General features: G+C 48.0%; 1 protein-coding gene across 1 annotated transcript in view; it reads right to left on the bottom strand.

Annotated features, from left to right (window-relative positions):
- Positions 1 to 25,252, bottom strand: part of EPHA8 (EPH receptor A8) — a 193,616-nt gene that overhangs the window by 140,728 nt on the left and 27,636 nt on the right. Inside the window, exon 2 of the mRNA XM_088463734.1 lies at positions 13,996 to 14,060. Within this exon, the coding sequence (XP_088319860.1) occupies positions 13,996 to 14,060 (65 nt within the window). The remainder of the gene's footprint in view (positions 1 to 13,995; positions 14,061 to 25,252) is intronic.

Raw genomic sequence — 25,252 nt, 5'->3', positions numbered from 1 at the left:
CTCCAATCTTCTTTCAACACAGATACATATAAGAAATTAAGTATTAAATAGGGGTACTTTCTTCCCCGTTGTTTACAAATGTGTGCAATAATGAACACGCGTAAAGGGGCCTATCCATTAGCAGATAAAATGAACGATTGAACGATATATCATTCAATCGTTCATTAAATCTGCTAATGGATAGGCCCTGAATGATGACAGATGCGCACTCCCGCGGGCTATAAATCGCATCTATCATCTCTCCAACATGTTGGTCAATTATCACATATAGCTGTACGATATTAGCAATATCTGGCAGTTTATATGCGGTAAACGACGAATGATATTAGCAGCAGCTACAGAGCGCTGCTGAGAAAAAAATCCACTCCCTGAATGATGTCATGCGATATCGTTCATCATTCGTGAATAGATCCATAAATATACTGCTAGAGATGGTTAGATTTTAACTGTATATCTTTATTGTGTAGTATTATTTTAAATGTTGAGTAATCAATTATTATTATTTTTTATTAATTGTGTATTAATCATAAATTAGCTGTGAGTTGTACAGAAAAACTGAGCGCTTCCCTTTATACCCAATTAATGCCCAGCCTTAGTTCTATCAGTGGAGAGCTCACATCTCTCTTATTGGACAGCTGCCGGGCGTTTTCTGTATCTGTCTGTATCTTATATAGCTGGACACTGATTAGCGCTGTGTCTTTGTACATAGCTCCTCCCTTTTTCCTGTATCTACATGGCAGGAGCTGATTGGCTGGAGCACCATTTAAGATTAGTAATAAGCGTAACAAAGGTATCACTCCTTGATAGATCTGGGCCTGAGTTAGATGCACTAAGCTTTGGAGAGAGCAAAAGTGGAGAGAGATAAAGTACCAAACAATCAGCTCCTGTAAACTGACGGGTTAGGAGCCGATTGGTTGATACTAGTTGAAATTTATCTGTCTCCACTTTATACATCTCCCCCTTTATACCTACCCTTGATCCCCTGCAGTTACACCAAAGTTATCTGGCACTTTAATATTGTCTACATAGATTGAATTATTTGCACCTTCTATGGGTGACAGAGTGTCTCCTCTGGACCTCAAAATTAAGACTGCATTTTGCCCAGACACACCAGTACCGGCCATCTTCCATCTCTCCAACCACGGATCCACAGCCCATACCACCGCAAGTCATCTTGCTTAAAGACTGTTTTGGATCTCAAAATCCAAGGACTGGTAAATGTCCCTAACAGGATACGGCCTTCTGCTGGAACTTCATTTGTGTGGGTACAAACCAGACCTGACGTTTGCACTAGTTTATTGCTCTGCATATCGGAATATTTGCTCATCTGCTTTTTGTAATATTGACCTTTTATGTGAAACATTTTATTGTTTTTTATTTAATAAAGGCTGATTACTCTGATCAGCCGAACCATTATATTTACTGAATATCTATATATGTTCTCTCTTATACTAGGTTGATACCCTCCACTACAGCTACTTTGGGCTTACTAGGCTAAACCAGTGTGGATTCACTTTTTCTTTTTTTGCTGAAAGGATGGATCTGTTTGTTGCTAATTTGTTCTATTGGTTGGGGAACGGCTTCGGTTCTTTGAGAGAGCGTTTCTGTGGCAGAAGGGCAGACAGTCAGCGGCAACACATGGTGCAAGAGCTGGTTGGGTGCACTAAAGCTTCTGTGTTTTCGGCTGTGGTTTTGACTTCACCTGTGTGGGGGTCCTGGGCATAACCCATGCAGGGGGTCCCAGAACTGAGCCAAGGGAGGCTCCCAAGTGGGAATGGACAGCCACCTTTTAATTGGTAAAGTGGATTTAGGCTGGAGCGGATTGCTGCTTCCTGATTTTCTTGGCCTCAATGCTACTTACTAAAGGTGTGACATCTTTGCCAAAACCCATGTGTCTGTATTTTTATAGTTATATGGTTCCAGTGGTTATTTGGGGGGGTGATATAGGACAAGTAAGATGATAAACTGCCAGAATTAGTTATCTTTCAGCAATCTTTTTGGTCTAATAACAGTTTTTTGGGTGGATAAGTGCCCACATCCTGCAAGTCACTGTAGTAGCATCGTGCTATGCATCTGGTTATCATAGTGATTTATGCTGAGTATAGTAATAAGGTACCAGTGCACACGTCTGCCTGTGACCTCTATGGTTGGAGAAATGTTTGAATACTTAATCAGACATCCTTACTCAGCCACTTACATTGGACCAGGCCACACACTTTACCCTTTAGGGGCATATTTATTATTAACTGTGGTCTGCCCCCCGATAATAAATATTCCTTATTGCAGCAATTTGCAGCAATAAGGAATCTTGGCTCACTGGAATGTATCAGCTGTGAGTCGTGGGGACTGGGGCTCCAATAACACCCCACCCCGGTGATGGCAAACAGCCCTGAGAAATGCGCCCCCCTAATCACTTACGTATCTGCCCACAGACCTTGTGTCCATTACCATAACCCACCACAAGGGTGCGCTCCTGAACCGCACGTCAGCATATAGGTCACCTCAGCAGAATCAGCAGCGGCACACAGCCGATGTCTAGACATAGTATTAATTTTATTCATTAATATGTATCTACAGCTGCAATAAAGGATATACTGCTCAGACTTATTTTTATCTGTTATTAGATTCACAAAACTAATTTCGCTCTCATATTTTACAGGTGAATTCCTGCAACATACATCTTAGAATGAGACAGTACGGCGGTATAAAAGAGGTCATTGGAGCTATGTAGAAGCAGGATGATAACGTGTTGATGTCAGTAACTCATTTCCGCAGGGGGAATAAGAAGCAGATATTTATTATAGACTCACAAACAAACACAAAAGTCATTTTAGGTAACAAGACTTCCTGTCCCAAAGACCCATTCCCTCTGCTGACCGGCCAAGATGGAGACCTACAGTACGTCAGCGGCCACCGGCTGGAGAAGGCTGGGTGACATAAGTACATAGAACTGAACTAGGATGAAATAGGATGGGTCTCAGGATAGAAGAGGGGTATATGGGCCTGATTCAGACCCGCTCGCAAGCAGGTCGGTGGTGGCCCAGTGAGCACGCGCGGCGTGCTCGAGCCCCGGAGCGAGCGCAAAAAGCACTCGCTCCGGCGCTCGCATGCAAAAGGGGCAGCTGGCGATGTTGATTGACAGCTGCCCCGTTTGGAAGGCGGGGAAGGGGGGTGGCTGAGCAAACGGAGGCGTTCCTGCAGGAACGCCTGCTGTTTGTGGGCGGCCCTACCGACATCACTAGTGATGTCAGTAGGTTCACTTCCTGCTCTAGTAGTGCAGGAAGTCCACTGGGGCTTGCGGCAATGAGACCCTACCGCAAGGGTCTCGTCGCAAGCCCGATGGTCGCGATGGTCTTGACCATCGCGACCATCATCATGGTCGCTCGCATAAGCTGTGGGTGGTAACCCACAGCTATGCGAGCGGCCAAGAGGCCGCAACAACAAAAAAACCCACACGCCCTGATTCAGAACGAGCGCACGCTTTTTGCGAGCGGCTCAGAATCAGGCCCTATGTAAAAAAATCTTGGTGAAAGAAAGTACCAACCGATCAGCTCCTGTCATGTTACAGACTGTGGACCTGACTCAGACCCGCTCGCTAGGATGCGTTCGCTCGTAGCCGGAGAATGTTCACATTTTGTGCATGTGTACACATCGCAGTGCGCATGTGCGAACCGCAGCGATCGGGAAGCAGAGTGAGTGACAGGAGAAGCCGTTTGTGAGTGGTGACAGGGGCTGGACACTATAAACGGGGGAGTGGAGATGTGAACGCAGGCGTGCCTGAGCGTCTTAACGCCGTTTCAGAGGCGTGCATAAATGATAAGGAGCGTCATAGTACACGTCACCTGGCTGGTTTTTACACTGAAGTGCTCGCAGTGCTTGCGGTAGGGTATGGTCTACCTCAAGCGCTGCAATCGCATCCGATGGTACCCGGTGTGTGATAAAATGACAGTTAGGAGCTGATTGGTTGGTACTTTATCTCTCTCCACAGCTTAGTACATCTACCCCATACAGGGAAGCATTGTCATAAATGTTTAGTAATTTCTATACTCTAGAATATCAAAGCTTATTCCAGTGTAATTCCCCACATGATAATACGCCATCTATAGATGGTGTTGGGCACCGCATCAAAGCCCCGAATGTATGGCATTCTGCAGCTTGATGCATACTGTATGAGAAATGCGGTCAGACCCCTGAAAATGGCATTTGACCGCAATACCGACGTTAGTGCATCCCGCCCACAATGTCGTGTATCCTGTAATTCAGTGTTCAATGAATTAAAAAGCTGAGATACAATGGAAATTACACCCATTAGACATGGAAAGAGCCCTTAGTCAAGCGTCTAGAATCAGCAACAATTCCTGGTCCTTGCATGGACCAAAACAGAGAATTACCTTATATTAGGAAAGTCTATTCCACAGCAGGATTTATTACAGTATATTATACTGTCCTAGGAGTGTATATACGTTATAATAGGATATAATACTTATACATGTAACTCTAATCCAGTGCATGCCGCCATGATAATGCAACATGACCGCTCCCCATAGAGATGTACAGCAGCTGGAATCGGTATGATATCCCGGCTGTCGCATGGCCGGGAGTTCGAATCACAGCAGCGGCAGCCCGACAAAACAGCAGAGCCCGGCAGCGGAAGCCCGACAGCGCTGGAAATCACGATCGTGGTAAGGTAAGTATTCTCTAATCTAACCTAACCCCCCTAACCGTAACCCTCCTTAGGGGTGCCTAACCCAAACCACCCCCTTCCCCACTGCCTAAACCTAATTCCCCTGGGGGGGTGCCTAAACCTAACCCTCCCTCCCCCTAGCCTAGCCCTAACCCTCCCAGTGGAGTGCCTAACCCTGAGTCCCCCCCAGGTACCCTAAACCTAACCCTCCCCCCCCCCCGCGGCTGCCCGCTCGCGGCACCCGGCATCCGCTCGATCGGGATGCCGGACGCCTGTCTCCCGGCGTCGGGGAAATAAGCGGCGTTTAGATATAGACGCCGGTCATTTATCCCACGGCGGGATAAAGCAGTCGGGAAGCCGGCAGCCGGCTTGTCGATTGTATACCCAGCAGCTGTATAAGGTCAGAGCTAAGCACCTGTCTGATGGGCGGAGGATCTTCTAGTGAATACCAATAACATGAATGACGGCGATGGCGCGGTCAGGAACCCTGTTTGATTAGATGAAAGTACACTAAGGGCCCAATTTAGCAAGGAACACAGTTGCTTATATGTACGCAATCGGCAGTGCGCGTGCGCAAAGCAGTCATTACGATCGGGACTGCGATCGCAGTGACTACGTAGACCCATCGCAGAGTGATTGACAGGAAATGCCGTTTGTGGGCGGTGACAGGAGGCATGCCAGTGCGTTTCAACGCCTTTGCATGGGCGTGTATAAATTATCCACTGTGATACCATACGCATCCTGAGGCCTCATAACGTGCGCTGAAGTAAGCAAATCCTGAGTGAGGTCTGACCTGCCTTAACTTTGTGTATGGGTCCGATGTTACTCGATTGTACCAATGTTTTCGCAGTGTTGCCAACCATTACGGACGTGCATGTAAAGTAAAGTGGGCGTCCTTATGTCGTGCTGTGGCGGCATTGCGATCGCTATGGATTAGCATACTGTCGCACTGAACTGCGTGCGTGCGCTATATTGCGTTCCTTGCTGAATCAGGCCCTAAATGAGGGCAGAACCTAACTGCTATAAATGTTCTCACATCTACATACAAGCATTATAATATGACGGCAATAAAATAATAAGAATAACACTTCTGATAGTCACAATGATAAACTGAGTGTATGATGATATTATTTAGTAATGAAGAATTATTGCTCCCATTATCCATCTTTGTAGTAATCCACTACATATGGGAATGACCCCTCCAGTGAACTCTTAGGCTGGGTACACACTGGGCCTGTTCCTGAGTCACTCACTGGCCATGATTCAGCAGAGGACGCCAATACGGATCGCCGCTGCGAAAATACGCTAATGTTCCCAAAGCAGAGCCGAGCATAGGGACGCCCACTGCTGCCCTCTCATATCCGTCTGACAATGTACCACAGCGTAAACATCAACACAGATGGGGCAGCCATGTACAGTAAGTCAAGTCTGACCTGCCTAAAACATTACGGCTCTCCTGACACGCAGAGAGCTCTCATGCTGCGAATGCCATCGCAATGGCTAATTTATTCACGCCCAGGAAACGGTGTTCAAACGGTCAGACACGCCTGCATTTGCCAAACCACCCCCCCATTACTTCCCCCAAACACTGACTTCCTGACACTCACTTTGCGAATAAATTCTCTGTGCGAGCCTAATCGCAAACCAAATACTGCACGTGCGCAATGCTAATCGCTCGATTTGCGTAAATATTAGCAATGAATAAATCTATGATTCAAGCCCACTACACGAACCATCGTACGACATATTGTTCCGCTGTGGATTGGAACAATATATGGTATACATTGTATAGTGTGTACGCCCGATCCGTCGAATCCCAACGGTCGTTCATCGCATCACGCGAGATGTATCGTTTCTGGGTCACCCCATGGTATGGTGTGTACCAAGCTTTACAGTAAATCAGACACCATAACGCTACAAATCATAAACTTTCCATTAACGTGGTGCTGGGTAGTTGTCTGGTCTGATCGGGTGTCGTATTACAGTAGGTCTGTAAATTATTGATCATTGGGCCTGATTCAGACCCACTCGCGAGCGGCATGCGCCAGACGCGACGAGCGAAGAAAGTCCTTCGCTCGTTGTGTCTGATCAAAGGGGGCGTGCTGTCGATGTTGATTGACAGCACGCCCCCTTTGGTGGGCGTGCCTCCCTGACGGGGGCGTTCCTAAAGGAACGCCTACCGTCAGAAGCCGGCCCACTGACATCACTAGTGATGTCAGTGGGAGTGATTTTGGCTCTGATAGAGCCAAAATCACTCCGGGCCTTGCGGTTGAAAACCTCAACCGCAGGCTCTGGCTTGCAGTTTCGATGGTCGCGATGGTCAAGACCATCGCGGCCATCAAACTGCACGCTCGTATAGGCTGTGGGTGGTGACCCACAGCTATACGAGCGTCCAGGAGGACGCTCCATAGTTATGGAGGACGGCCCTCATTCAGAGCGTGCGCTCTGCTCAGAGCATACGGCTCTGAATGAGGGCCATTATTTTTGTTTCCCAGCCTAATTTCCAAAATGATCAAAGTTCCTGACTGCATTAGACACAAGGAATAGACCTCTCTCCCCCTCAGTACTACTATGAAATCTGGAATATAAAATGGTACCAATGAGTCTGCCATAAATGATAACTGAACGGTGCTGCTGGAGGCTGAACGCTACCCGTTTGTGCTCAGCTGACGATTAGTAATGGTGACTGTAAGGGACTGGCTAATCCTTCTAGGTCTATACCAGTGACGTGTGGCGAGGTCAATGGCTGGGGAGGCACACATCAAGATGGGTCTGAGTGCTGGGAGCTTGTCTCACCCCCTACTCACTGTAACTCTCCCCTCACTACACTAAGCTTCAATGTCCATTGATTCTCCTTCCTGCATCACTGTGTCTTCTCTTGCTGTAACTGATTAAGCTCCGATCTGTAAACACTGCAGTGCACTTCCTGGTCACATAACACATCCAAAGGTGTCCATCAGTGCTCAATGCACGCCCCCCATACTCAGAGGCATGCCTCTATTAGCTCTCTTTCTGTGCAGCTTACTGCCCGTGGTGTGACCCCGCCCCCAGCTCTGCAAGCAGTGCTTGACCATGCAGAAGCGAGGCTGAGCTGTTGCTGCCTCATTCTCCTCTCCCTGCAGTCCCAGGAAGCTCCACAAAGCTGGTGAGCGTTAACTATAAAAATGATTACAATAAACAAAAGAAGCGGTTTATAAAAGTTATAAATGATCTCCTTTGTAATATTCTAATCATTTTTATAACAAATCTCAGGAGTATGACAGGAGAGGCTCTGCCTCCCCTGACTGCACGTCGCTAGGAAATATCCATCCATCCGCTGATCAGGAGCGCAGACATCTGCCGCACTGTGGGTGACCTCTACGGAATACTGACACAACAGCTGAGCATGAAAAATGTACATTTCACAGAGAATGGGCGATCGTCAGGTGAAATGCCTTTTGATGCTTTATTCTTCACTTTAAAAGAAAAAAAAAAGAAAAAAATAGAAAGAAAACCTAATTAACGGTTTTCAAAAAGCACTTCACTTCCTGATGGGAAAAAGGCGGAGAGTTTTCTCTTGGCTGGAATGAGCCATCTCCTCAACTCAACTGAAAAGGTGAGATTGCGATCAGCTTCCTATCTCCAAACTAAATACCTGCTCTCTCCGGTGTCCTTTCATCTACAAATTCCTCGCTGTTAGTTTTGAAGTGTTTTTAATAAATGAGGTTCAGTCCATCTCGTCTGCTGCCATCGTGATAACATCCCCTAGCGGGTTCGAAAATGAGGACATCTTAATTAACAAGGGGAGGTTCTAATTCCATTTGTATTCAGGCCTCTTATGATTGAAAATTAAAGTCAACGCATAACGGTAAAAATAAAAGTGCGGCTATTCAGTAAGGGCCTGAGGAAGACGGCTGGCGGTGATAGAGTTGGCAGTCACTCCGGTGACTGGCGTAATGTAGGAGGTAGGGCCGCAGATTGGACACATAAAGGGTGTTTAGACTGTCAGTGTTATCTCCTGTGGTCAGTGTACAGCGTCTCTTATCATTATGTTTGTTCATTCAGACAGACCAGGCGTCCTATTGCATTGTTCACTTCCTGAGCTGGCAGAATCGGTCCCTGCCTGCGCCAGTTGCTACATCCAGCCAATCTGCGTAGCCGTCTTTTGTCCCCATCATCAGCTCGGCAGCGTCTGTTTCATTATTCATTAGTGCTATTATCACTCAGGGTCCCGGTGTCATATTCGGCATAGTGGTAAAGACCAGAAAGACCTGGCGCAAGGTTGGCGTTGCCGTGATGGCACCTGGAGGAGAGACAACTTAAAGTGATATCGTATCGCGTTTCTGCTGCCTGATTAAATCGCACTCGTTGCATCTCTTCTTAGTGACGTATGGTGTAATGGTTAGCATTACTGCCTCGCAGCACTGAAGTCATGGGTTCGATTCCCGCCATGGCCCTGACTGTGTGGAGTTTGTGGGTGGGATGTACATCTGCTATGCGGTACATACTGCTACTTATCGGGTACCAACGCCGGTACGTACCTAGAAATACAATTAAAATGGCAAAGGACACCTCTCCCAATAAGAGCTGTCCTCTGCAATAAAGGGACTTATGGGTTTATTACTCAAAAATCCCTCTGCGATTGCGCAGAAAGACGCTCGTGCCACGGAGGGATCCAATTATGTAATGCCATCTAAAGATAGCGTTTCCCACCGGGTCCAAGCACCAGAATGTAAGGCGTTGCGGAGCTCGGTGCATATGGGATTTGGCTGCATTTCAGGCTTAGTACATCCCGCCATGCTTGTGTGGGTTTCCTCCGAGTACCCTGGTTTCCTCCTACACTCCAAAAACACCCCAGTATACTGGAAGAGTAATAGCCCTGTCACAGTGCCCGCAAATAACCATATTGCACATGAGCACCCAGCAACCCGGGTTACTGTGCAGTGTGAAAGGATCCAGTTGAAATAACCCGGGTCGAGCGATCCGGCATTTCAACCTGGGTAGTGAGCAGGGATGAACACGAGTTCGACCCGGCTCGCAGTGCAGTGTGAACGGGTAACCCGGGTCGAGGCGGCCTGGGTCCCGTTCACTGCATATGTAGGAAGAGCCAGCGCTTGGCGACGATCTCCTCTCCAGGAGCCGACTCAGCACATGATGGCGACGATGTCATCGACCCGGCATTATTGCCGGGTCGGGCTGCCTGGCTCAGCCAGGTCGCATCCCGGGATCGAAAGGCGTGTACAAATCCCAGGTGCGACCCGGCAATTGCGATGTGAAAAGCTGCATACATACACACACAGCGATTTAGTAAATGAACGATTTTAGTAAACGATTTTCATTCATTTTTTCAAGGGAAAAATTAACGAAAATCGTTTACTAAATGTAATGAACAATTTTTTTGAACTACAAACGATTTTTGCATATTCCCTTAATGAAAATCGTTGAGTTGGTCAGTCTGACTGAACTACAAACCACAAACTACAAACGTGAACGCGCAGGAACGATGATCGGCCATCATTTTAACTCAGAAAGTGAACGATTTTTTCAACGATTGAACGATAAACAATATCGTTATCGATAATCGTTCAAAAAAATCGTTGTGTGTGTATGCACCTAAAGAGGTATAATTGGCTCCTGGCAAAAAAAAATTAACCCTAGTGTGTACATGTGGTAGTTAATATAGATTGTGAGCTCCACTGGGGCAGGGTCTGTTGTAAATAGCCAGGTATTCTCTGTACGGCGTTGCAGGATAAATGTCTGCGCTATATAAATAACTGATAATATATAATAAACAGTGGCCGATGATAATGACGACAACTGGTGTACTGTATCTATTATACGTGTGACATCCAAATGAATTTCTTGTATTTTGAGCCATGTTTCCTAAGATATGCGCGCCTCAAGCTACACACATAAGAACGCAATTGTGCAGCCAGTTCTTTATGTACAGGCTCGGACAGAAATTGCCTTCTACTCTAAATGAGGCCCTTAATCTCCAGCAGCAAACAGAAGGCCTAATTCAGACCCGCTCGCGAGCGCTCGCAAGAGGGTCGATGTTAGCCCAGTGCGCATGCGCACGACGGAGGCGGCTCCGTCGTGCGCATGCGCGAGACCCGGATAGTGACGGGCAAGCCGTCGCTATGGGTCTCGCTACAAAAGGGGGCGTGCTGTCGATGGTGAGTGACAGCACGCCCCCTTTGGTGGGCGTGGCTGGCCAGACGGAGGTGTTCCCATGGGAACGCCTACCGTCTGGGGCCGGCCCCACTGACATCACAAGTGATGTCAGTGGGAGTGCTTTCGGCTCTGATAGAGCCGGAAGCACTCCAGGGCTTGCGGCAACGAGACCCTACCACAAGGGTCTCGTCGCAAGCCCGATGGTCGCGATGGTCTTGACCATCGCGACCATCTTCCTGGCCGCTCGCTATAGCTGTGGGTGGTCACCCACAGCTATACGAGCGGCCAGGAGGCTGCTCTAAAAATTCAGAGGGACTGCCCTGATTCAGAGCGAGCGCTCTGTCAGAGCGTCCGGCTCTGAATCAGGGCCAGAGTCCTGTAGTGTATGAGCTGTGACACGGCAGGATGCTCTGCAGATAGACGTGATAGATGGAGAACATACTCACTGGTTAGATCTAACCCTATTTCATGTGTCCTGTGCTGGGATGTTCTGTGGCATCTCAGTGTGAAATGTAATATTAGGATTGAATAGTACATATTATACATAAGGGTAATTGATATGATTACAGACCAGTGGGCATTAAGGCGGGCTAGTATGCAGAGCCCTTACATAGGATGGCAGCATGATACAGAAGGAAAACTCATGGTAAATCAGTCAGTAAGGATTGTACATAACAATAGTGTAGCATCCCTCCTTACCATTCCTGCTTTTCGGGCACTGCTCCGCAGTACAACCGGTGTGCTGCAGTGTCCTGTGAGTTTTGTTTATGAAGGTTAAGAGGGCACTCTCACTGCGCAGGACACCAGTGAATGAATGTTGCACCAAGCATCCAATCACTGCTGAGAGAGTCAGACTCCCAGCCCTCAGAATGCAGAATGTGGAGAAGGAGAGGGAACATGTCCTAGAGCAGGTAGAGCTCAGAGGGATGTTCCAAAGCCTCTCTGCTCATTACGTCATGTGTCATTGCCACGGTAGTAGTCACAGGACACTATGCAGATTTACAGATCATTCATAGCAGGCTGCAGTAACAAACCAAGTAAAAATGGTCGTTACCAAGATTCCACTTAGAGACAGCCACAGTGATTTATGTAGGCCTCACGTTTTCATGAGATTGCCGCTTTAAATATGAAAAAGCGTAGTAAGAAAAAGTATTTATTGTACGTTACACAAAACACATGATACATTAGACGCAATTAATTTCTATAACTACAGAAACAGAATCTTTCAATTATTGTCAATATTTTCTATTAATTGGAAAAATATAGGTTACAACAATCCCTGCACGGTAAGCGAGTCCCCCAATACGGTGCTCGGTATATGGCTTACCAGATAACGGTGCGATATTATCCATCTAAGCTGGTCTGTTATATCAGTGTATATACGAGGTTGGTCTCCGGCACGGTTGTACCTGCTCAGGGACATAAGTTGCCGTTTCTCTGCCATTTGATAAGTAACACGGGGGAGCTGCTCGCTGTCACTTATTCCTGATGTCTTCCTTAGTAAGAATGGTCGGTCACTGATGGTTTCTAGCCCGGGGGGCTTACAGGATATATATGAAAGGATCACTGACCCTTCCTCCTTCCCACAGGCTGTGGAGAGACAGCAGAACTGACCCTTTTTTTTTTACAGAAGCTCCAGATTCATTTTACAGCCAATTATATCTCCAGTACTGCGGAACAGGCAACTCTAGCTGGGTGTCACACATCTGACCTACTACAGCCACAAGGGTGCAGACAAGCCCCGTGGAGGATCCTACTGAAGTCATTGTGATTTACCATATAGCCCACCAAGGAACATGGAAGCTGAGGGCCACAAAAAGGCCTTGGTTGGGGGAAGGGGGGGGATTCTGGCTTTAGCCTACCACTTGTAAACCTTCCTAAAACGTCAAGCAGCAAAATACCAACAACCTCATTAAATCCACAGATCAACAGCAACAACATTCACCCGAGAAACTCCATATAATAGAGGGGCAATTTTAATTGATAATTAACAGTATATAATTTTTTTTCCCAGTGGGGGGGTAACATTTTTTCATTTAGGGCTATATAAATGTAAACCACATCATAATATAATACATGTTGCTCCATTATAAAAACATTTTCAAACAACTATAAATATTAGCATATTTAGGATAATAATTAATGAATTATATTGCTCTCTTAATAAAATGAAACAATAATTTTTCCCTCATTGGAAGATGTATCAATGTTACAGTATCTGCTGCTTATTGAATACATAATAATTGAATGGCGATTCCTCTCCTTCTGATTGGCCAGACAGACGTGGCGGTTTTGTGGTGTGTTTTTCATGGAGTTTTGTCCAAAATTGCCATAAACTGCTGTTAAAACGATCTACAGCGACGGTGGATTTGATTACAAGTACCCATCATAACGGCTGAATAGTAAAAATTTACCACTAAATGTTTAATATGACACAGGCGATATATTTAAAGAGCTAGTGACTGGCTTTGCGGGCAGTGGTAGTCCTGGCATTATGCCCGAGCACTACCATGGACGGCAATATGGCTGCAGGTACCTAGAATGGAAGAACAGCTCATTCTCAGATAAAAGCCATATTTCTGCTGCTGTAACTGGCACATCAGCGCCCTGTACCGGCTCCGCCCACTGAGCAAGAGATGTCATGATGTCGTGCAAAGAGGGCATTACCGGCAGCTTCTGTAAGCGCAGCGCTGACCGGGAACCCTCAGGATGCCCGACTGGCTTCATATACAATAGTGTTGCTTTCTCATGCTAACGCAAGTATCTGCCCATCTATATTCCGATTATATGCCCATCGGCATGCAGAATGCCCACTATAATTCTGTCCGCAGCATCATCACTGGCATCTAATCCATGATGGGTGCACAAGAGCCATCTAAAGCTGGCGCCCATCTCCTCATTAGGACTTGTTTCCCAGATATATAGACCCCATATCCTTTAATTGTACACATACAGTACAGTATCTTGTCTACATATATAAGACTAAACATTGATCAAATATTGATTTATATTATTGTCAGGTTGCCCTATTTATAATACAAAGGCTCATAGATATATTGTGTCGGAATAACAATGAAGTGCTATGCAGAATATTACTTTAAGTCTTTTAATGGTATCCAGACAGTTCTCCAAATATCCAAATACAAACAGCTACTTACCCCATGTGGTGGATAGGTGAGCCAACCCCAGTCCCCAGGAATTGTCGCTGTGTCTAGTAAATTCACTAGGGAACAAAAGAAACAGCGTCGTGAGGCTACATAGATAAAAGATTGTGATAAGAAAAGTCTTCATTATACTGTAGAACCTTGCACCTGTCACAGCCCGTGCAGTTCCTCTATCCTGCCAGGGGTGTCGCTCTCTGCTCTGATACTTCTAGCACACTCAGCTGCTGCAACAAACTGCTGAGATTAAGCCGTTTGCGCTCTAGAAGCTCAAGAGCAGAGAGCGACACCCCAGGCAGGGAAGAGGAACTGCACATGTTTTAACAGGTGCAGGGTGCTAGAATGAACACTAATAACAATAATAATAAATGAATGCTATTCTGTGCTCAGCAAAGACAATAATAAATAATAAAAGCCCAAAGCCATGCATATAGAGCAGAAGGGCCCCCCGACTGGCAGACGACTCAGTAAAGATGGGGACACACACACTAGACAATGGCCCTCATTCAGAGCCGGACGCTCTGAGCAGAGCGCACGCTCTGAATGAGGGCCGTCCTCCATAACTATGGAGCGTCCTCCTTGACGCTCGTATAGCTGTGGGTCACCACCCACAGCCTATACGAGCGTGCAGTTTGATGGCCGCGATGGTCTTGACCATCGCGACCATTTGAAACTGTGAGCCGAAGCCTGCGGTTGAGGTTTTCAACCGCAAGGCCCTGGAGTGATTTTGGCTCTATCAGAGCCAAAATCACTCCCACTGACATCACTAGTGATGTCAGTGGGCCGGCTTCTGACGGTAGGCGTTCCCTTAGGAACGCCCCCGTCAGGGAGGCACGCCCCCGGCATGCCCACCAAAGGGGGCGTGCTGTCAATCAACATCGACAGCACGCCCCCTTTGATCAGACACAACGAGCGAAGGAAAGTCCCTCCGTCGTGCGCATGCTCAGTGCAGAACATCGACCCACTTGCGAGCGGACAGCCGCTCGCGAGTGGGTCTGAATCAGGCCCAATGTGTGTACCCAGCGACGGCAGATGTGACAGCAGGATATACTGGGCGGTCCGTGCACACGACCGCCTGATATGTCGTTCCCCCGCCACATCCAGAAGCATGGTGTCGTTAGTCGGAAACTGGTAAATCATCCAAAACATCGTGTAACTGGCTCAAGTCTCTCCTTGCTGGTGCCGGTCACTATCACCTGCTCCTGCAAATTTCTCTGTTAAAGTGGACCAACATTTTTGTGGATTCTCCTAGAAGAGTCTTTAGTTCACCCACATCCTGCCCACAGAAATCAAGTGTGTGGGTGAGGGGGTGTGGCCAGTATGACATAATTGTATTATAATTGCTTTGCTTGGCCAGGACTATTTGCGTATTTTTGCCCCACCCCATCAGATGCCACCTGCAATCTAGAGATGGACATCAGAAACCCGTCATCGAATGGTTGCTGGGCATCCGACATCAAATCCAAAGGTGCGATGGGAACTAGCCATCACATCGCAACCATACGATGCTTATACTTGCGCATGAAGAGGGGGCGGAGTCTGTGGAAAAGGGGGCAGAGCCTCGCAGCTCCCCCATCCACGTCACTGTGGGGGCATGCCCAGCACTCCTCGAGATGGACATCGGAAAGCTGCAATTGATGGCTGGTAACTATCAAATTCCCGGGAATTTGATGAAAAAAAAACTTCCATTGAATCGGAAACATTGATGGTTCATGGTTGCTAACTATCGGCTTCCGATGTCCATCCCTACTGCAATCTCTCTTAAGAGCTGTACACACTAGATGATTTTAATAAACGATATATTGTTCAGTGTGTATGCACTATTGGTGCGTACACAGTAGACGATATGCTCCCTGAGCGTTATAGTCTAGTGTGTCCCCGGCAGGGTGTGCTCAATGTCGTTCATGACATTGAGCACACCCGCTGAACGATATCATTAACGATATCGTTCAGCGCCGGGCTCTCTTCCCCCGTTCCCCAACATGCAGCAACCTGACGACATCGTCAGGTTGGCCTGCATGTTAACCCGATGAACGATGAAGACGAACGACCCGCGGGAACACGCGTCGTCGTTATCGTTTGTTTTTGTGTTAAAAATGGACGATAAAGTGGACGACTGAACTATAACGATATCGTCCATTTTAATCGCCCAGTGTGTACCCACCATATGTCGGTTGCCCGGGAGTTCAAGGGCAAACACAAACTATCGCTCATGGAGCATATAATCTAGTGCGTATGAGCCTTTAGAGATTACAAAACTCCTCAATGCTCGATAGCAGTGTTTCTCATTGTTGGTCCTCAGTGACCCCTAACAGGGTGTGCAGGGGAAGAACTCTGGGAGACAATGGAGGCGCCTGCCGCCGGGCTCCAGCTCTGAAGGGGCACTTCCTCCATTGTCCTCAACATATTCACCCCACTTAGGGCTGTAACTATGTACCCAGAGTGTACCGTCACGGCCACCCAATACATGGGACCCCTTCCCGGCACCTGAGAAGCCACCATACACTACTGGAGAGCGCCATGACAGACCATCCGCGGCTGCCTTTGTCTATAGCTTGTCTGCATTACAGTGTCAGCTGCTGTGACAGGGGGGTGGGGGCACCAAATTATATCTTGCCTCCGGGCGTCTGGGATGAACTTACGCCACTGAGGGTGTGTTTTCAAGGTATCTCCACAAATAATTAGTACCACATGTAGAGTTATCACACCTGTGCTACAGCTAGGTGATCTAGAAAACATGCCCTGAAAGTTTCCTGCTCCTGTAAGCAGAAAACTGCATCCATGTAATCACATACAGTACCTACTAAATGAACCCAATAATGTCCTCAGCCTGATAGACACCCTGCCCGCAGCCGCAGAAAACATAGGGAAATGCTGCTCAATTTAAAACTGCAGATTAAGAATCCTGCAGTGCATGCTGGGAGTTGTAGTCTGTCTGTCTCTAGAGAGCACACGGATTCCCAGTATTCTGCACTACAATTCCCAGCATCCAATTCCCCTCCCCTGATGCTGGGCAAGTCACGAAATGAAAACCCGGTAACTAGAAGAATCCTGTGAGGAGGGTAAGTAAAAGAGAGGGTATATATCAGTATAAGGGGGTATACAGTATATGAGTATGATCTATCTATCTATCTATCTATCTATCTATCTATCTATCTATCTATCTATCTATCTATCTATCAGTATGAGCCTGGGGGTATGCAGTATATCAGTATGAGAGAGGTATATATCAGTATGAGGGAATTATATATATATCAGTATGAGAGGGGTATATATAAGTGTGGGGGAATGCAGTAGATCAGTATGAGGTGTATATATCAGAATAAGGGAGGCATATATCAGTATTTAGTATATAACATTACTATAATTTCATTTATTATTATTCATCATTGTAATGTTATTATTTTATTATTATTATTGGATCATTGTTGTTATTACTGCATGCTGCCTTCCGCCCTGTCTCATTTTGCAGTATGTCCACTATAATAAATTTATTTTACCATGTGCTTCTGCCTGCCATACACTGACTGATTTCACACAGTCCCTTCATGCTGTCCTCCTTCCTATCCTATCCTCCAGCCGTCCCTCCAATCCTACCCACCAGTCACCCCTCCTATCCTACAGTACCTGTCTGCCCACCATGCTATCCTTCCAGCCCCCCTCCTATTATACTCTCCTCCCCACCTTCCTATCCTACCTTTCTGCTCACCCTGCTATCCTTCCAGCCCCCCCTCCTATTATACTCCCCAGTCCACCCTCCTATCCTATCCTCCAATCCTACTCCCCAGCCCTCCCTCCTATCCTATCCTCCAATCCTACTCCCCAGCCCACCCTCCTATCCTATCCTCCAATCCTACTCCCCAGCCCACCCTCCTATCCTATCCTCCAATCCTACTCCCCAGACCTCCCTCCTATCCTATCCTCCAATCCTACTCCCCAGACCTCCCTCCTATCCTATCCTCCAATCCTACTCCCCAGCCCTCCCTCCTATCCTATCCTCCAATCCTACTGCCCAGCCCATCCTCCTATGCTATCCTCCAATCCTACTCCCCAGCCCATCCTCCAAACCTACTCCCCAGCCCACCCTCCTATCCTTCCTTCTAGCCCCCCTCCTATCCTATCCTCCAATCCTACTCCCCAGCCCCCCTCCTATTCTACTCTACAGTTGCCCCTCCTACTCCCCAGCCCTCCCTCCTATCCTATCCTCCAATCCTACTGCCCAGCCCATCCTCCTATGCTATCCTCCAATCCTACTCCCCAGCCCATCCTCCAAACCTACTCCCCAGCCCACCCTCCTATCCTTCCTTCCAGCCCCCCTCCTGTCGTATCCTCCAATCCTACTCCCCAGCCCTCCTTCCTATCCTACCCTCCAATCCTACTCCCCAGCTCTCCTTCCTATCCTACCCTCCAATCCTACTCCCCAGCCCTCCTTCCTATCTTATCCTCCAATCCTACTCCCCAGCCCTCCATCCTATCCTACCCTCCAGTCCTACTCCCACCGCCCCTCCTATCCTTCCTTCCAGCCCTCCTATCCTATCCTCCAATCCTGCTCCCCAGCCCTCCCTCCTATCCTATCCTCCAGTCCTACTCCCCAGCCCTCCCTCCTATCCTATCCTCCAGTCCTACTCCCCAGCCCTCCATCCTATCATGCCCTCCACCGCCCCTCCTATCCTTTCTTCCAGCCTTCCCTCCTATCCTATCCTCCAATCCTACTCCCCAGCCCTCCCTCCTATCCTATCCTCCAATCCTACTCCCCAGCCCACCCTCCTATCCTATCCTCCAATCCTACTCCCCAGCCCTCCATCCTATCCTATCCTCCAATCCTACTCCCCAGCCCACCCTCCTATCCTGTCCTCCAGTCCTACTCCCCAGCCCTCCCTCCTATCCTATCCTCCAGTCCTACTCCCCAGCCCTCCCTCCTATCCTATCCTCCAGTCCTACTCCCCAGCCCTCCATCCTATCATGCCCTCCACCGCCCCTCCTATCCTTTCTTCCAGCCTTCCCTCCTATCCTATCCTCCAATCCTACTCCCCAGCCCTCCCTCCTATCCAATCCTCCAATCCTACTCCCCAGCCCACCCTCCTATCCTATCCTCCAATCCTACTCCCCAGCCCTCCATCCTATCCTATCCTCCAATCCTACTCCCCAGCCCACCCTCCTATCCTGTCCTCCAGTCCTACTCCCCAGCCCTCCCTCCTATCCTATCCTCCAATCCTACCCCCCAGCCCTCCATCCTATCCTACCCTCCACCGCCCCTCCTATCCTTCCTTCCAGCCCTCCCTCCTATCCTATCCTCCAATCCTACTCCCCAGCCCACCCTCCTATCCTATCCTCCAATCCTACTCCCCAGCCCTCCATCCTATCCTACCCTCCATCGACCCTCCTTTCCTTCCTTCCAGCCCCCCTCCTTTCCTCCAATCCTACTCCCCAGTCCTCCCTCCTATCCTACCCTCCAGCTGCCCCTCCTATCCTTCCCTCCAGCTGCCCCTCCTATCCTACCTTCCAGCCCCCCCTCCTATCTTTCCTTCCAGCTCCCATCCTATCCTATCCTCCAGTCGTCCCTCCTATCCTACCTTCCAGCCCCCCTCCTATCCTTCCTCCCAGCCCCCCTCCTATCCTATCCACCAATCCTACTCCCAGCCCTCCCTCCTATCCTACCATCCAGTCGCCTCTCCTATCCTACCTTTCTGCCCACCCTGCTATCCTTCCAGCCCCCTCCTATTATACTCTCCTACCCTCCCTCCTATTGTACAGTCCTGTTCTCCCTCCTATCCTAACCTCTGTCCTTCCTATCCAAGTCGCCCACAGTACCCTCATGTCCTCCCTTCTATCCTGCCCTCCCACCTATTCTACAGTCCTGTACTCCTTCCTATTCTAACCTCCATCCTTCTTATCCAAGTTACCTACCTTCATGCCTTCCCTTCTAGCTCACTCATCTGACCTTCCTCTTATTCTGCCCTCCCTCCTATCCTACCCTACCAACCTACCTCCTATCCTACCCTCCTGTCCTACTACTTCCTCCTATCCTACTCTACCAACCTGCCTCCTATCCTACCCTCCCTCCTATCCTACTACTTCTTCCTATCCTACCCTCCCTCCTATCCTGCTCTACCAACCTACCTCGTATCTAACCTCTTAACCTCCCTCCTATCCTACTACTTCCTATATCTTACCCTCCCTCCTATCCTACTCTACCAACCTACCTCCTATCTAACCTCTTAACCTCCCTCCTATCCTACTACTTCCTATATCTTACCCTCCCTCCTATCCTACTCTACCAACCTACCTCCTATCTAACCTCTTAACCTCCCTCCTATCCTACTCTACCAACCTACCTCCTATCTAACCTCTTAACCTCCCTCCTGTCCTACTCTACCAACCTCCATTCTATCTTACCCTCTCAACCTCCCTCCTATCTTACCCTCCCAACCTCCCTCCTATCTTACCCTCCCAACCTCCCTCCTATCTTACCCACTCAACCTCCCTTGCTCCCCCTCCTACACTACCCTCCCTTCTATCTTACCCTCCCAACCTCCCTCCTATCTAACCCTCACCAACCTCCCTCCTATCTTACCCACTCAACCTCCCTTGCTCCCCCTCCTACACTACCCTCCCTTCTATCCTTCCCCCTGGCCTCCCTTCTATCTCACCCTTAGGGCTATTTTCACACCAGCCGGTCACAACCTGTGCAGTTTCTCTTTCCTGCCTGGGGTGTCACTCTCTGCTCTGGTGCTTCTAGCACCCTCAACTGATGCAACAAACTGTAAGTCGTTTGTGTGCTAGAAGCACCAGAGCAGAGAGTGACACCCCAGGCAGGAAAGAGGAACTGCACAGGTTTTAACAGGTGCAGGGTGCTAGAATGAACACTACATCCTCTTGCCCTCCTTCATATTTTACCCTCCCCTCCCTCCTATCCTACCCTCCTGCTGCCCTCCCTCCTATCCTACACTTCTGCCCTCCTTCTTATACTACTCTCCTGCCCACCCTTCTATCTTACCCTCCTGCCCACCCTTCTATCTTACCCTCCTGCCCACCCTTCTATCTTACTCTCCTGCCCACCCTTCTATCTTACCCTCCTGCCCACCCTATCTTACCCTCCTGCCCACCCTTCTATCTTACCCTCCTGCACTGCCTCCTATCCTACCCTCCTATTGCCCTCCCTCCTATCCTACACTTCTGCCCTCCTTCTTATCCTACTCTCCTGCCCACCCTTCTATCTTACCCTCCTGCCCACCTTTCTATCTTACCCTCCTGCCCACCTTTCTATCTTACCCTCCTGCCCACCTTTCTATCTTACCCTCCTGCCCACCCTTCTATCTTACCCTCCTGCCCACCTTTCTATCTTACGCTCCTGCCCACCTTTCTATCTTACCCTCCTGCCCTGCTTTCTTATCCTACCCTCCTGCCCACCTTTCTATCTTACCCTCCTACCCTTCCTCCTATCCTACCCTCTCTCGCCTTTCTCTCTTCTTTCCCACTCTCCCTGCCTAATATCCTTGCCCCATTCAAAACTACCTTATCACCACTTCTACCCACCCTCCTGCTGCTTGACTTGTTTAACCTATACCTTCTCTGCTGCTCCCCCCGAACAGCTAAACTGAATTCCCCCCTAGCTGTTGTTGACTTCTCCTGAATGTAAGCTCTCATGGTTTGGTACTTTATGTTAGGTTGACATTGAAAATATACACAATCATAATATAGACATCATTATTTCGATAGGTACTTTGTGTCAACCACCAAAATGTCGACATGGACTATGGACCTCATTCAGAGCCGGTCGCACAGAGCGTGCGGTCAGTCTGAATGAGGGGAGGACCTCTTGATTTTTCAAGACGTCCTCCTTTGCGGTGGTAAGGCTGTGGGTTAACACCCACAGCCTTACGACCGCCTAAGGTGATGGTCGCGATGGTCAAGACCATCGCAACCATCGGGGCTTACGACGAGACCCTAGGGTAGGGTCTCCCTTGTCGTAAGCCCCGGAGAGCTTCTGGCTCTGTCTCAGCCGGAAGCTCTCCACTGACATCACTAGTGATGTCAGTGGGGCCGCCCCCAAACGGTAGGCGTTCCCATGGGAACGCCCCCGTTTGGGCTGCCACCCCCCTGCCCGCCTTCCAAACGGGGCGAGCTGTCAATCAACATCGACAGCTCGCCCCCTTTGGATCGAGACCCGCTACGACCGGCGCTGTCGGTCGTAGCGGGTCTCACGCATGCGCACGACGGGGGTACATATAACACTTCAGCATGGAGTTACATCTAGCACATTAGTGTTTGGTGTTTGCGCCAGGCTGAGGGGCTCACAGCGCCCCCCCTCCCAGCGAGCAACACTGTTACAAATAGTTCTCTTTTTATTTTTATGTTTTTCTAAAGGGGAGTGACCACGCCTCCCGCTATTAGGTCACGACCCCTTTCCACGGGACTGGACTGGCTCTCTACGGCCCTGCATGTAACACATCAATATGGGGGTACATGTACTGGAACACGTCAGTACCTAGGGTACATCTAACACATCAATATGGGGGTACATGTACCGGAACACGTCAGTACCTAGGGTACATCTAACACATCAATATGGGGGTACATGTACTGGAACACGTCAGTACCTAGGGTACATCTAACACATCACTATGGGGATACATGTACCGGAACACGTCAGTACCTAGGGTACATCTAACATAACAGTATGGGGGTACATGTACCGGAACATGTCAGTACCTAGGGTACATCTAACACATCAATATGGGGGTACATGTACTGGAACACGTCAGTACCTAGGGTACATCTAACACATCAATATGGGGGTACATGTACCGGAACACGTCAGTACCTAGGGTACATCTAACATCAATATGGGGGTACATGTACTGGAACACCTCAGTACCTAGGGTACATCTAACACATCAATATGGGGGTACATGTACCGGAACACGTCAGTACCTAGGGTACATCTAACACAACAGTATGGGGGTACATGTACCGGAACATGTCAGTACCTAGGGTACATCTAACACATCAATATGGGGGTACATGTACTGGAACACGTCAGTACCTAGGGTACATCTAACACATCAGTATGGGGGTACATGTACCGGAACACGTCAGTACCTAGGGTACATCTAACACAACAGTATGGGGGTACATGTACCGGAACATGTCAGTACCTAGGGTACATCTAACACAACAGTATGGGGGTACATGTACCGGAACATGTCAGTACCTAGGGCACATCTAACACATCAATATGGGGGTACATGTACTGGAACACGTCAGTTTGCAGAGATCAGCTGCATCCGGGGGTAATGATGATCAGTCCACCCCTGCACCACTCCTCTGTGTTCTGCAAAGGTGAGGGGGCAAGGACAGGTCACGGTGGGGGGGGGCATCTTTTGGTTTTGGTACTTGGGGGGTTATGCTGCTGATTAATATATTTTTTTAGCTGTGGTGTCGGAATATATATATAAAAAAACAACATTTTTTACATAGTGACACCTGGTGATGGTGTGGTGTGGGGGGGGGGCAAAATGACAATTTCTGTGCAATTTTGATGAAAAAATGTCAGTTAAGTGGTTAATTAATAAATGGGGTATCTCATTTCTTTGTAAAATGTTACATTCATTTCATAACCCTTGTAAGTCATGAAGTTTCATCTTTATGTCAGATTATTTTATTTTGGGTTAATTATATGCCAGGCAGTAATGCATGGAGTCCATCTATAATGAGACTATAGGGTTCCTCCTCCCCCATCATCACTAGTCTGCTCCTTACAATGGGGCAGGTCAGAGATTTCACCCTATAACATAATGACTTCCTTCCGGCGGCCCCTGGATCTCGCCTGTTGGCTCACTGGACCTGGTGGAAGGGTTAAGCAATGATCTGGTATTTGTGTAATTAGAGGATCTCAATAACAGGCAGCTCTGCAGCCTGCATGGAGATGAAGGGTCAGTAACGCAGGAACTGTCCCCTCCGGCTGCAATTGCTGACGATTAAAACTTCAAAGGGTTCCCAAGAGATATTCAGGCCAGCTCCAATTCCTGTGGAACAATTCCCTCCACATTGTTAATTAAACTCTTATCGGCCCCTGGTTCCCACACCCCACTCTCTGCGGCAGAAGTGATGCACAACATGAATGCAGCTTCTGTTACGTAACAGCAAAAAGTACTGTTCCCTCCCCATGACCACCTTGTCTGGTTCATTCACAAGACGCACGTCGTCTCTCAGACATCTATATCGTACAGACGGCAGATTATGCTGATCTGCAACTATAATCAGGCAGACAGACAGATAGATAGATAGATAGATAGATAGATAGATAGATAGATAGATAGATAGATAGATAGAAAGATAGATCAGCAAAGCTGATACAGTCAGGTGCATAAATATTGGGACATTGACAGTATTTTCATATTTTGGCCTCTATTCACCACCACAATGGCTTTGAAATGAAACAAACAAGATGGGCTTTAACTGCAGACTTTCAGATTTAATTTGAGGGTAATTACATCCAAATCAGGTGAACGGTGTAGGAATTACAATGATTTCTATATGTGCCTCCCACTTTTTAAGGGGCCAAAAGTAATGGGACTATCAACTTAAAAGCTATTTCATGGACAGGTGTGGGCTATTCCCTCGTTATTTCATTATCAATTAAGCAGGTAAAAGGTCTGGAGTTGATTCTAGGTGTGACATTTGTATTTGGAATCAGTTGCTGTCGACTCTCAATACGAGATCCAAAGAGCTGTCACTATCAGTGAAGCAAGCCATCATTAGGCTGAAAAATCAAAACAAACCCATCAGAGAGATAGCAAAAACATTAGGTTTGGCCAAATCAACTGTTTGGAACATTCTTAAAAAGAAAGAACACACCGGAGAGCTCAGCAACACCAAAAGACCCGGAAGACCACGGAAAACCACTGTGGTGGATGACAGAAGAATTATTTCCCTGGTGAAGAAAAACCCCTTCACAACAGTTGGCCAAATCAAGAACACTCTCCAGGAGGTAGGTGTATATGTGTCAAAGTCAACAATCAAGAGAAGACTTCACAAGAGTGAATATAGAGGGTTCACCACAAGATGTAAACCATTGGTGAGCTTCAAAAACAGGAAGACCAGATTAGAGTTTGCCAAACAACATCTAAATAGCCATTACAGTTCTGGAACAACATCCTATGGACAGATGAGACAAAGATCAACTTGTACCAGAGTGATGGGAAGAGAAGAGTATGGAGAAGGAAAGGAACTGCTCATGATCCAAAACATA

This window comes from Taudactylus pleione, unplaced genomic scaffold, assembly GCF_031769625.1.
Source record: "Taudactylus pleione unplaced genomic scaffold, aTauple2 ptg001441l, whole genome shotgun sequence".
Taxonomy (NCBI): domain Eukaryota; kingdom Metazoa; phylum Chordata; class Amphibia; order Anura; family Myobatrachidae; genus Taudactylus; species Taudactylus pleione.
This window is presented reverse-complemented; position numbering and strand designations above follow the sequence as displayed.